This window comes from Panthera pardus, unplaced genomic scaffold, assembly GCF_024362965.1.
Source record: "Panthera pardus isolate Hobbes unplaced genomic scaffold, ASM2436296v1 HiC_scaffold_8, whole genome shotgun sequence".
Classification (NCBI taxonomy): Eukaryota; Metazoa; Chordata; class Mammalia; order Carnivora; family Felidae; genus Panthera; species Panthera pardus.
Genome location: NW_026527013.1, coordinates 5,628,131 through 5,641,082, shown reverse-complemented (window position 1 = coordinate 5,641,082; position 12,952 = coordinate 5,628,131). Strand labels below are relative to the sequence as shown.

At 59.7% G+C, this 12,952-nt stretch overlaps 3 protein-coding genes across 11 annotated transcripts in view; 2 read left to right on the top strand and 1 right to left on the bottom strand.

Annotated features, from left to right (window-relative positions):
- Positions 1-12,952, top strand: part of HNRNPM (heterogeneous nuclear ribonucleoprotein M) — a 297,886-nt gene that overhangs the window by 171,685 nt on the left and 113,249 nt on the right. The gene's annotated exons all lie outside the window — the stretch shown is intronic.
- RPS28 (ribosomal protein S28) lies at positions 8-1,181 on the top strand. The gene is made up of 4 exons (XM_019427942.2): positions 8-133; positions 227-274; positions 766-899; positions 1,101-1,181. The coding sequence occupies exons 1-3, from the start codon at positions 95-97 to the stop codon at positions 886-888; spliced, it is 210 nt and encodes a 69-aa protein (XP_019283487.1). The 5' UTR covers positions 8-94; the 3' UTR covers positions 889-899; positions 1,101-1,181.
- Positions 1,310-12,952, bottom strand: part of KANK3 (KN motif and ankyrin repeat domains 3) — a 12,019-nt gene continuing 376 nt past the window's right edge. Inside the window, exons 2-12 of the mRNA XM_053897376.1 lie at positions 10,324-10,455; positions 9,931-9,992; positions 7,806-9,101; positions 7,628-7,727; positions 7,261-7,422; positions 7,059-7,143; positions 6,354-6,570; positions 2,911-3,053; positions 2,591-2,791; positions 2,409-2,507; positions 1,310-1,631 (exon numbers count right to left, since the gene is read on the bottom strand). Of these exons, the coding sequence (XP_053753351.1) occupies positions 1,554-1,631; positions 2,409-2,507; positions 2,591-2,791; positions 2,911-3,053; positions 6,354-6,570; positions 7,059-7,143; positions 7,261-7,422; positions 7,628-7,727; positions 7,806-9,101; positions 9,931-9,964 (2,415 nt within the window). The 5' untranslated portion in view covers positions 9,965-9,992; positions 10,324-10,455 and the 3' untranslated portion in view covers positions 1,310-1,553. The remainder of the gene's footprint in view (positions 1,632-2,408; positions 2,508-2,590; positions 2,792-2,910; positions 3,054-6,353; positions 6,571-7,058; positions 7,144-7,260; positions 7,423-7,627; positions 7,728-7,805; positions 9,102-9,930; positions 9,993-10,323; positions 10,456-12,952) is intronic.

Genomic DNA, 12,952 nt, shown 5'->3' with positions numbered 1-12,952 from the left:
GCGAGGGCTGGAGTGGGCGGGGCTACTATGTAGTATAAAGGCTCTTCTCGGAGCACGTGACCCCTCTCCGCCCGACCGCCGCCGCGCCGCCATCATGGACACGAGCCGTGTGCAGCCCATCAAACTGGCCAGGGTGAGGTGGGGGTCCTGATTTGGGGGCCCGGGGGAAGAAAGATGGGACAGGGGGAAGGGCTAGCTAGGTCTGATCCCAGTTTCTTTCCGCCAGGTCACCAAGGTGCTGGGCAGGACCGGCTCGCAGGGACAGTGCACGCAGGTGAGCGAGCGCGGGTGGGGGCGCCCCGGGCTGAGCCCTGATGAGTGCCATGCCGGCTGGACTCTGAGACCAGAAGTCCCTTGTATCCCAGGGGCTCCCGGAGCGTCCGAGCCTTCACTAGGGCCTTGCCCACCACGTCTGAGCTCCGTCAACCTCATTCGCCGGGTTCCGACGTTCCTCTTTCTTGGGCCGTCTCAGCGAGCTCTTTGTGGCTCCGTGCCCTTCTGAGTGTGCTCCCCGCCCCGAGCAGGACCTGAGCTACAGCTGTCCCTACTGGTGGCTGTTTTTGTCTCTCGAGAACTTTGTTCTCCACGTCTTGACTTTCTTCGGCTTCTGTCCTGGCTCAGCTCTGCCTGCCAGACGCAGTTCCCTAGTCCTCTAAGTGTCTCCAGGTTGGCCCCAACACGCCCTCTGTATTGAAGTCTGCTGCCTACCACGCGGTGCCTATCCCTGACTTGTCCTAACTCCGCGTCCCTCTGGTGGGCCCGTAGGTGCGCGTGGAGTTCATGGACGACACGAGCCGCTCCATCATCCGCAACGTGAAAGGCCCTGTGCGTGAGGGCGACGTGCTCACCCTCTTGGAGTCAGAGCGAGAAGCTCGGAGGTTGCGCTGAACTTGTGGCTGGTGAGTGCAGCACTGGGATGGGAAGCAGCAAACCCGTTAGACCGTTGTTGGTAGCAGGAAGGCTTCAAATCCACGGGTGAGGGTCTCAGGGTGGGGGGGTGTACAATGATCTACTGAGATTTGCAAGGCCGGGGAGGGGGGCAGGGATTTTATCAGTTGGTGGGTACCCCATCAGTATCTAATGTTTGGGTCTGTTTACAGGGTCCAGGCTGTCTGGGTCGACCACTTGTCTCACGGGGATGGATCTGCGATTGTTAATAAAGCGTTTATGTTGTACGTAAATTTGGGTTCTCGTTTGGGCTGTCACTGGACTTCTAAAACTCTCCAGTGGGGGCCTCTCCCTGCCTTTGTTCTCTGAAGACTTGGGGTGTGGGAGCTATGTGCTTGTGTCCCCAAAACAAGACACAAGCTGAGTTAGTAATGTTTTATTCTGTGAGTGGGTGGACTCGGGGGCCTTGTCACTTTTCATTCAGCCCGTCTCATCCTGCTGGTCCAAGGTGAGCCCCTCCGGAACACTGACCATCCAAGCCTTTCTTTTGGCCCAGGGCTAGCATCTGGATAGCAAACCCTGGCCCCTGCTGTGCCCCCACGGACTGGGGTGAAGAAAGGAAAGATCCCCCCTGCACCCAGTCCAGGTCCAGGGTGCCAGGCCGTTCATTGTGGCTGAGGGTCTTCTCTGTGGTCACTGCATTCTCCTTCACCAGGCACAGCCGCGGGGGCGTCAAGGGGTGACTGGTGAGAGATGGGGGAAGGGGTCCTGTCAGTCTTCTGTGGGCAGGATGCTTCGTCATACACAGGGATGCTTAACCTGATGGAGGTCTTGCCCCTCCACACTGTGATCATGCATAAGGAGGAACCCCACCCTTCACAGTGGAGCCAGGTTGTCTGGTTTTGAAGTCGCCTCTGCCCTATCTGACCAGGAAGAGGGGCTTGGTCTCCGTACCTCCTTACCCACAGCTCCAGTAGAGGGGCAGGCAGCTGATTGCATGAGTTTAATTAAGGACTAAGAAGAGCTTGCCACTTGCCTTTGAAAAAGAATAAGCTTTTCCACTTGGAGGCAAACTGAGCGTTCTACTTCCAGCTTGGCCCTCCCTCCCTGCCGCTGGGCTGCTGGCAAACTCTGGCTTGCAGGGAGCCCGCACCCCCTTCCTCTCCCTGCCTAATGCTAAAGGATCCCTTATTCCTTGGGGACAGCGACAGGAGTCCGCTGACAAAGGAAGGTCTGAGCTAGTTCTGACCACTCTAGCCTGGCCCTAGGTCACTTCCCCTCTGGAGGCCTCAGGCCATCACCCGATGACCTGTAAAGTGGAGGTGTGCCTCTCAGGTATTGGCAGGTTGAACATCAGACCCCAGCCACATGCATGAATCCAAACCCAGATTCTCCAATCCTGGCTGCTTCCCCAAGGGAGCAGGAATGGAGGCCTCCTCTCCGAGGCACACTCGGTACCATCTTGGGACCCAGCGTGTAGCTGGGAGGCTTTGTTTCTCAGGGCCAGGGGCCGCACTTACCGGGGAGTCCGGCCGCCTGGAGCTCAGGTGGGCATGCAGCAGGGCAGCTACCTCCTCCTGCTCGGCCTCCAGGGCAATGGCCAGGGCACTGGTGCCCTCCTGAGGAACGACCCGGGTAGTCAGGTCCCTGATCCAATGCACCGGTAGTCTGCCAGCCCCCCGCCAGCCCCATGGTGGCTCACGTTGTCCAGGAGGGCCGGGTCGCAGCCCGGCTGGGCCAACAGCAAGCGGACGGTGTCCAGGCGCCCGTACTCACTGGCACACATTAGTGCTGTGGCCCCGTCTGCATCCTGTGCGTTCACGTCTGCCCCACAGGCCAGCAGGGCCGCCACCATGTCCTGGCGGCCATGGCTGATAGCCAGCATAAGGGCTGTCTGTCCTGTCTGGGGGGTGGGGAAGAAGGGGACAGGCCTGGGGAGAGTTCTGGAGAAAAGGAGGTCAGAGACAAACCCAAGTGGAAGTGACCCTCAGACCGGGAGCCAGGAAAGGCATGTCCACGTACCTGGCTGGCCTTGGCGTTAACATTGCCCATGTGAAAGAGCCTCTGAACCACAGCCGTGTCCTCTTCTCGCCCCACAGAGGTGAGCGCGGCCAGCATGAGGGCTGAGTAGCCTGCCCGATTCTGGCGGTCGACCTCGCAGACCCCTGGGAGAGGAGAGAGTCCATCAACGACGAAGCTGACGCCCTCAGCCCAGCCTGGTTTACTCTCCTCCCCTCAGGCCTGCCATCATGACTGGGTCCTGAATTTACTGTTCCCTTGGCCCCTGAGGCTCCCTCCCTCCCCTTCAGGGTTCTGCTCAAATCTCTGCTCATTTCAGACTGGTTCTGGGACTCAGTTTGGTTTCCTGTTATATCCCCCAGTACCTAGAACACCTGGCACTTAGTAGGTGCTCAGTAAACTTGATGTTCCTATTTTCACGGCTACCGCCCACCAACTCACCTTCATTGCCCCCTTAGAGAACTATGTCGACTGGCCCACCCTGGTGTCTGAATCCACTTGTTTGCATGCAGCAGATGAGGAGAAATTTGGCACAGTCACCCATTTAAGAGCCTCCCGTATCTCCCCATTGCTTCTGGAATACAGGCCATCATCCACTATGGCTTCTGAGGCTATTCCCTAACTTCTGTTCCTTGTGGAATCCTTTTCTCCAAGCCTGTGTTAGACTGGCTTCTGTCCCCCCTCCCCCGCCCCCCGAAAAGATAGGAACTCCTACCTACCCTGTACCTGTGAATATGACCTTAGAAATAGGGTCTTTGAGAATGTGATCAAGTTAAGATGGGTCCTTATGGTAGACCCTAATCCAGTATGACTGGTGTCCTTAGAAGAGAGAGACAAGCAGAAGACCATGTGATGACAAAGGAAGAGAAGAGATCATCACCCACAGGCTGCTAAAGATTGCAGGCAAGCAGCAGCAGCTGGGGGAAAAGGCCTGGGACAGATTTCTTGCTTTGAGCTCCTAAGATGGAACCAGGCCTGCCAACCTTGATTTTGGACTTCTGGCCTCCTGAACTACCAAAAAATGAATTTCCGTGTTTTTAAGCCAGCCACATCGAGCTGCTCTGTTGCAGCAGCCCAGGGAAAGAACACTGCTGCCTACCCTTCAGAGCTGAACACAAACGCTGGCTCTATTTCCTCTGGGATCACCCCATTCCCTTCCGGCCTCTCCTTCCCAGCACCTCTCTGGGGCGTGGTTACTAGAGTGGCTGTTTGATGTGGTTGTCTCCCACCTTTCAGAAGGTTCTATGAGGCCAGGACAGCTCGGGAAGAGGTGCACAGTGAGGGGTAAGAGGGGGTTCCCTAGTTATGGGGCGTACTGTGTAGGTGTTCACTGCTTCCACAAGCTTCTGTGACCCCAGTGGAGTGTGTGGGTGGGGAGGGGCTCATAGAAATAACCAGAGTGGGGTCTCTGGAGGCACCAGGGCACCCTCCCAATTTCCTCTACCCTCTCTATTCCCCTCCCACCTGAGGCCTTCCTAAGCTAAAGGATCCTAGTTCCTTCCTCCCCTAGTTATGTCTTATTGTGTTTTTTATCTAATTATGTCGTTTTTACTTGATATCTTGAGTCTATCTCCACTCACCCTCTCTCCACAGCACACACACTCACACCCATACATTCACAGGAGCTTGCTCATTGATTCAACCAACACCCGAGGGTCTACGGCGTGCCATGATGGACAGGTAGGGTGAGGTGAAGGAGGGCCACGAGAGTTTGAAAGGGGACATAAAGGAGTAAATGACAGAAGATGAACAAGGAGACTGGGCGAGGGCAGTGAAATGAGGGAGCAATGGCCAATGGTCCTGTGAGGGCCAAGGTTGTTAGGGCCAGCCACTGGGGCAACCAAAATGTTGGCGGGTGAGAGCTGAGAAGAGGGGTGCTGGGAGTGAGATTATGGAGGGGGTGTAGTCTTCAGTGACATCAAGATCTCCGGGTGACCTTAGAAGTATAAGGCTGACGTAGGGCAGAGGTCAAGGTGAAGGGAGAAGCGGGGTCAAGGAACCAAGAAGCCTGGAGGCAAGAGGAATATTCCATAAGGATGCTGAAACTGGTGTGGATTAGCCTGCAAAGGAGAGCTGGCCTGGGACGAAAATGCGAGAAATGTGACCTCCTAGGAGGGAGAAGCCAGAAGGGGTGGAGAGAGTAGCAGACTGACCAATAAGAGGCTGCAAGGTAGGGTTGAGGGAGAAACAGGGAAAGTTCTAAGTGGAGAGAAGTAGCAAAGATACACAGCCCTGTCCAGGCCCTGCATTCCAGGGAGGTGAGACAGCCCCTACACGAGGAGGACACTGAGGACAGGGTCCTAGGGGAGGGAAGACCCAGGTTGACATGGGAGCAAGCAGACGGGGGCAGAGAGAATGTCAGGTGTGAAAGGTAGAAGGTATAGGGCAAGGTCTGGGGCATTGGGAGCTGGGGGCGGCGGTGATACAAGGAATAAAGAGGGTCCATGAAGCCTTGGGCTTCTTGTGACTGAGCTGTGCTTTCCTTGCCAGCTGCTGAAGCCCCCGTCCCCAGCCCCCTTTTAGGCAGGAGATGCCAGGGAATACTCTCAAATCATGTATCGTCCCCCCTCCTGAGCTCCAGCTCCCTGTGTAGCTCAGAGCAACTGTGCCCTTCCCCAGGTCACCAAGATCTTCAGGGATGGGACAGATCTGTGTTTGGGTGGGGTGGGAGAGGGGACAGTGGGACCTGCCTTAGCCTGCATTGAGAGTGAGAAGCCTCCAAAGGCAGGACCCAGCAGACACTGGGCCTGAAGGATGATGCCCAGGAGGGCTCTTGGTGGCCAGTTTGTGTACTGCCCACTGTCCCCTCCGCTCTGAGTCCCATGGGGATAGCAGCTGTATGTGGGTGGCCCGCCCCCCACCCCAGCACTGTACTGGTACCTAGTAGGCTCTCAATACAGGTCTTGTGGGCTCAGCAACAACCCAGAAGTGTATATCTCAGCTCCAGAGGGGGAAAGTTGGGGCAGGTAAGGAGCAAGCACGAGCAGGTGATAAAAATGTGTGAACCGGAGCCAGTGCGAGACGTGGGGGTGGAGGAGGGCATAGTGGCCGGGCCTGGGTGGGTGCTCAGAGCCCTGACCTGAAGGCCTCCCCTCAAGTCTGGGGAGGCAGGTGGCTGGACAGAGGAGAGGGCCAGGGCTGGAGATTCAGGAACAGAAGGCATGGGGACCACTGACTGGCTGCCTGTGCGCCTGGCACTACGGTGCCCGTGTCATCACAACTACCCGGGGAGGGCCCTGTGGCCTCCCGGTTTCCCTGATGGGGAGGCCGAGGCTGGTGAGACTAAGTGATTCCTCTAGATTTAGGTCTAATTCCAGAGCCCGTATCCTGGCACCCCACAGAGTGAAAGGCCACCCGTGCACAGCTCAGAGGATGCAGAGGTCTAAAGGCCCTTGGCAATCCGCCCAGGACACGGGGATCCTGTGCCGCAGGAGGAAGGCGCTGACCGGTGTCCAGCAGCAAGTTCGAGATGGCCAGGTTCCCATGGGACACGCTGTAGTGCAGGGCTGTGTTCCCGTTGCCATCCGCCAGGTTCACCACGTGGGCCAGCAGCTCGGGTCCCAGGCGCGCCACGGCGCCCAGCACCCCAGCCACGGGCTCCGCCTGAGAGCGCCGCTGGCTCGACACCCGAAACCACTCCTGGGCCACTAGGCGCGCCGCGCCCTGCCGGGACAGGAGGAAAGGCGTCAGAGACGGTCCAGGTCTTGTGGAGGTGGGGCGGGAATCCGGCCGGGCAGGAAGGGTCGCTGCTTGTCTGAGGGTGTCGGTGGCGCCACACCCCTTTGGAAGAGGGACTACGAGCCAGTGTGGGTCCCAGGCTCAAGGGGGCAGGGATCCTCCCCTCTGGGAAAAGAGCCTGTGGGAGAACCTAGAGTGGAGGAAGGCGGTGAGCGCCTGCCTTTGGGGGGTATGGGAGTGGGGTCAGAGCTTGGGGCGGGCCCTTAGGGGAAACGGAACACTTCAGCGCTGTCCCGGGACGGACATGCCTTTGAGGAGCCTGGGATGGGGAGCAGGGGGGATCTCGGCGCGAAGGGGTGGAACCTGGGGTCCCCCAACTCCAGGAAACCCCACGCGCTCCCTAAGAGGGCGTCAGGGGAGGCCCCGATGGGGCCCACGACTCCCATCCATGAAGGGCTCTCGTGGGCACTCACGCCGTCGCGGGCGATTCCGCGCGGCCGGCTCAGCTGCCGGTGCAGCGCTGCGCACGCCTCCCTCAAACGCGGGCTCAGCTCGCACCTGTCAAGTAGAGAGAAGCGCTGGAGGGGTCTGGGTCGGGGGGTGGAGAGGCGCGGGGCACAGGAAAGGAAGCAGCCGTCCCCACTGCCCCCACTCCACGTGCCTAACGCCGCTCACCTCCCCTGCGCACCCGGCTGAGGTTCTGCCTCCGGCTCGGGCTCGGGGTCCGGGACTTCCCTGCCGCTGTCGTCCCCGGAGCCGGAGGAACTGCTCTTTGGAGGATCGGCAGCACCGTCCTCGCTGTCGCTGTCGTCGTCCTCGCTGGAAGAGCTCTCATACCTGGGGGCAGGGCGGGAGGCATCCGCTGAGCCTCCCCGGTGGGCTCATTCTGGGGTCCTGCGAGGTGGGAGTGGCTGTCCCCATTTTACATGTGAGGAAACGGAGACCTTCCAAGACCACACTGCGAGTGAGGGGGCAGAGCCAGGATTCGAACCCCGGCCTACGTCCCTGCAGATGTGGCCATGGGGAGGGGAAAAGTGCTCACTCTCCGTTGAGGACCCCAACAAACTGCAGGCTCTTGGGTCCGGGGCTGGGTTGGGCGCCAGGTGTAGCATCTCTCCTCTTCATGATGGATTTGAGGGTGCCTGGCGGGGCCAGATGAGGGCACTGAGTCCCAGCCCAGAAGCCGTCAAGCCAGGGCTTAGCTAGGGGCTGGGACTCACCCGCGGGGGCCGCGACTCTGTCCCCATCCGCAGGTCCTGACGGGTTCTCCTGGGTCAGGGGAGGAGCCTCCGCGGGGATCTCGGTCTGTGTGGCCTTCGCGGCACAACCCCACGGGGTCTGGGTGGCTGCATCGCGCGGCTGGGGCCGGGCTGCCGCTGCCGCCTCTTCCTCCTCGGCAGCCTCGCGGGCCTCCTCCAGCTCGCGCAGCCGGGAGCGCAGGAGCTCGCTCACCCCGCGCTGGTGCTCCAGGCTGGCGCGCAGCAGCTCCAGCTCGCGCTCGGCGGCGGCGGGCAACCCCAGCAGCGCCTCGGTCACCCACGCGTCTGCCTCGAGGGTCTCGGGGGCCGCCTCCACGCCGGCCTCCCGGGTCTCCGGCACTGCCTGGGCCCTAGCGTCCTGGGTCTCCGGCACGGCCTGGGCGCCAGCCTCCCGCGTCTGCGGCGCCCCGTCGGGCGTCCCGGCCACCGCATCGGGGACCTCGAGCGTGCCCTCACTGCGCCAGGAAGCCGGCCCGTCGGGGCCATCGGCCCAGGGGCTAGCCTTGGCGCGAACACCGCGCTCGGAGGTGGCCAGGCGTTCGGTGAGCCGCCGCAGCTGAGCTAGCTTGTCGGGGCGCGCCTCGGCCTCCCCGTCCGGCTCCGGCTGCCCGCGCCCAGCCAGCAGCCGAGCCTTCTCGGCGCGCAGCGCGCGCACCTGCTCCTGCAGCTCCGGCAGCGCGCGCGCCTGTTCCTCGAGCTCGCGCAGGCGCCGCAGAGCCGCGGCCATCTGCTCGCGCACCAGCTGCAGTTGCGCGGGACCGGGAGACGCGAGGGCGGGGTTGGAGGCGGGGCTGCTGCGGCCGGACCCACGCGGGCTGCGCGGGACGGCGCGGGCGGGGCTGGGCGCGCGCTCGTGCGCCTGCGCGAGCTCCAGCCGCCGGCTCGTTTCCAGAAGCGTGTGCTCGACGCGCGGGTTCCGCACGGGCACGCGCGGCGACAGCGGCTGCAGCAGGAGCCCCGAGGGTGCGCCCGGGGAGAGCGCGCCCGATGCTCCCCCATCGTCACTAGCGAGGGACTCGCTGGACGTCCAGGCGCCTGGGCTGCGCGCGCCTGCGAGGCCAGCCCGGGGTGCTCTGGGGCGGCGCGCAGGCAGCGGGCCCGGGGCGCGGCGGGTGGCGGAGCCGCGCTCCAGCTCCTCCACGTACTTGAGGAAGTCCAGGTCGAGGTGGAAGCCATAGGGTGTCTCCACTGAGTAGGGCGAGCTCGGGCTGCGGGCGCCCGCGGTGGGGCCGGGGCCCAGGCGAGGGCCGCCCAGGTCTGCGGGCACGACGGGGTGTGGGGGGCGTCAGGCTGGGGGGAGGGGGACGACCCGGGACAGACTGGACAGATGCATCCCCCACCGCCCGCGACAGTCCACGGCTCCGCCTGCACCAGACCCTGCACACCTGCCACTGAGGACGCGCGTGCCCGAGGATCAAATGCCTATCTGCACCAAATAGTCATGCGATCCCACCCTTAGTGAGCACCTACTATGTGACAAGCATTATTCTAGGCGCTGAGGACACATCAGTGAACAAGACGGACAAACATCCCTGCTTTCTTGTAGTAAATAAACATCATTCCAATGGTGCTTGCATAGGGCAATAATAATAATAACAACAACAAGGTGAAATGGAGAATAACTGTGGGAGGCGTGACTTTGGCTCCAGTTATCAGGACAGGTTTCCTGCGGAAGGGACTTAAAAGTTGAGCCCTGAAATACGAGGAAGCAGCTGGGGACAGAAGGTTCCTAAAAGAAAACAGCCCAAGCAAAGGCCCTGGGATACAGCGAGCAGGGTGGGGTAACAGCAAGGCTGGGGTGAGGGTGTCCGGCACAGAGTTAAAAAAGGGAGAAGGAAAGGAGTAGGAGAGGTGGGTTGGGGCCCAATCGTGGGGGGCTTCCTGGGCCACCATGAGGAATTGGGATTATATGAGACATGCGATAGGGCACGCCACAGGCAGGTTTTAAGCAGGGCCATGACATTATCCAGTGGACGGTTAGCAAGGGCTCTCTGGCTACATACGGAGAGAACCACAGGGCTGTGTCTACATAGGGGCGTCAACTATCAGTCTGTCCACACACATGTATCCCACTTTGCACACTCACCAGGCAGGTTCTGATTCAGGGCAAACTTGGCCATGTTTTCTGGAGTAGCTGTCAGACACACCCTGAAAAATGTCCCCAGAAGGGGTGAGGATGGGGCCAGCCCCATCCCTCCGGCTGTACTTCTGGAGTCAGCCTCGATGCTAAGTTAGAGTAAATAGACCCAAGAGCTCCTCCCTCCCCCCGCCCCCGCCACCCTCCCCAACACATATGTCCTGTCCTCTCTGCTCCCTCAAGAAGCCTTGAAACTTTGGGATGAATGAATGCGGGGATCCCCAGGTGCAGTCCTCAGCTGGCTGGACAGGAGGAGGCAAGCAGGGCATCAAAAGGAGAAGAGAGTGATGAGAAGACAAGAGGAGCTGGGAATGGGGGCAGGGGAGGGTCAGTCATTCCGACCTGCTGAGTTTCGTCAGTCCCCCAGGCAAAATTGGAAATGATGCTCAAAAGGATGTGGTGTGAACCTTCAGAAGGGGAAGGCGAGAGTTGGAAGCCCTTCATGGGCTCATTAAAAATTCATCTGGTCAGATTCTGTGTATGGAAAAAAAAAAAAAAAACCCCAACAGGACTGTTTGAATTCTTTTTTCCTTAGAGGAATGCAAACAAGATATAATTGCGCATCTGAGTGTTTACCAAGTTGCTTGTGAGACTCTTGTAGGAATGATGGAGAGCTGAGGTCTAGCTGCACCAAGGATGCAAATCAATGGGTATCTATCTCCCTAGGATGTCTCTAGGAGTGTCACAGGATTCTGCCCTTGGCTTGGGGGAGCTTGTAATGGAACCACAAGCACCCAGGTTGTCAGAGCTGTGGCTAGACATGGGGCTGGGGGGACTCTTCAGATAACATGATGGAGGCTTTAAAAAACTGAGGGAGGGGAGCCTGGGTGGCTCAGCCAGTTAAGCATACGACTTTGGCTCAGGTCATGATCTCTCATGTTTGTGAATTCGAGCCCCGCGTAGGGCTCTGTGCTGATGGCTCAGAGCCTGGAGCCTGCTTTGGATTCTGTGTCTCCCTTTTCTCTCTGCCCCTTACCTGCTTGCACTCAGACTGTCTTTCTCTCTCTCTCTCTCTCTCTCTCTCTCTCTCAAAAATAAATAAACATAAAAAAATTTTTTAAAGAACCCGAGGGAGATTGGGGCACACCTAATGTGATAATTAACAAGGACAACCAGAAAGCACAAGGTTGGAAAGGAGGGGCTTATGAAGAGCCCACATGAAAAAACTTTGAGGGAGGGAAAGCAGCTTGGACTGAGTCTCTACTGTATACCTTGCCTGATTAAATGTAACCCTCATGCAGTCCTGCAAGGTAGGTGTCATCATTCACATTTTCCAGATGGGGAAACTAAGGCACAGGGCAACTAGATCAACCGCCTATGGGAAATGACCCTAGACTGTGCTCCGCCCATCTCCTGGGGACCCCTTGCCGGTCCAGCCTCCACCACCAGATGCCTGCCTGGCATCTGTCCTCTCCCTGACACAGTGCGCAATGTGCCAACCCCCTGGGAACATTTCCTATCACCCCTTCCAGCCTCTTGCATTCCTGACGCCCATCAGCCATGGACTAGCCCCTGCTCCACTGCCAAGGGGACCCTGCCACTTCCTACCTCTGTCCAGCCTGGGTCCCTGAAACCTCCCTCACCCCACCCTAAGGCAGGTGGGGGGGGGGGCCCTTCTGGTCCCAAAGCAGCTGCTTCCTGTCCCCTCACACTGGTTGAGAGGGGCGGGCCAGCGGGGGCAGCCGGTGATCACAGAGGACAGCCAGCGCCTCTCACAACTTGTTTTCAGGAAACTGTCAGGGAAGAGTTGTGTGGTGGAAAAAAACCTAGGCCAGAGCTCAGGAGTCCGGGCCTGCCTCGCACCGCTGGCAGTGTGACTCAGTGGGGTCAGCCTCCTCCTCCAGTGACCTGCTCACACCCAACTATGAGGCCCTGAGAACTCAAAAAACAGCTGTGGGCCATCCCTAAGACGCAAATCAGCTGGAGTCGCCAGGCCCAGAAGCTGGGCTGAGAAAGCAGTGCTCCAGGAACGGTGAAGAATAATAATAATAATAATGATACTTTTGCCATTCATGCTGGGCAGCTCTATTATATGCAATTCATGGGTATTAACTTAAAAAAAAAAAAAAAAAGTCCTAGCTAAACCCTCCGAGGTAGGTTTTCTTATCACTACCCTTTCCCCTGTTGTCCGTGTGGAGACGCTGAGACACAGGGATATGAAGTCACCCATCCAAGGGCACACACGAGGCAGGATTTTAACCCAGGCAATTTTGCCAGTGTTTCTGCATTGGCCACCCACTTGATGGCCTTCTAGAGACAGCCCTCCCCTCCAGGGCAGGCGCAGAGAGCCCGAGGGGGGGTCATCCCTCCCAGCCTGCATCCCTGCCTATACCTGCGCCTTTCCCTGATGGGGAAGCAGGCCCACACTTGGGCGGCCCCAGGAGCCGCAGCCTGAGCAGAGTGGGGGCGCGGCGGCCCTGCCCTCTTCTCCGCTCCCTGCCCGAGTTGTCAGCTAGATCGGATCCTCTGCCTGAGACCCCCTCATTAGGCCGTCAGAGCCGACGCCACACGCCCCCACTCCCGCCCCAAGGACTATTTCGGGACTCCGGGTTGTGATCAGGGAACCTGAGCGGTGGGGACTCGGCGGGCAGTGTGGATCCCGGTCCTGGGGAGAGGACGTCTTCCCCGCTTGAGGCCGCGAATGGTGGCACCCCCTAATGTTGGGGCGGGACGCTCAGAGCCCCGAGGAGGGGTTGGAGGCTGATGATGGTAGGAGGGGGAGGTACTCGGGTACATCGCGCCCCCCCCCCCCCAACACACACACATATACACACCCCACGACGGCCTCGTAGAGACAGAGCGGTTTCCTACAGGAAACCCCGCCGGGCGGTTCCATCCGCTACCCATTGTCTGCCGACCCGGGGGCCGTCCGTTCCTCCCCCCAACACCGTTTCCGTATCACCCCCCGCCCCCCGCACACACACACACACACCCAGGTCCACCGTGAGGGGCTGAACCCGTGTCCCCAAGC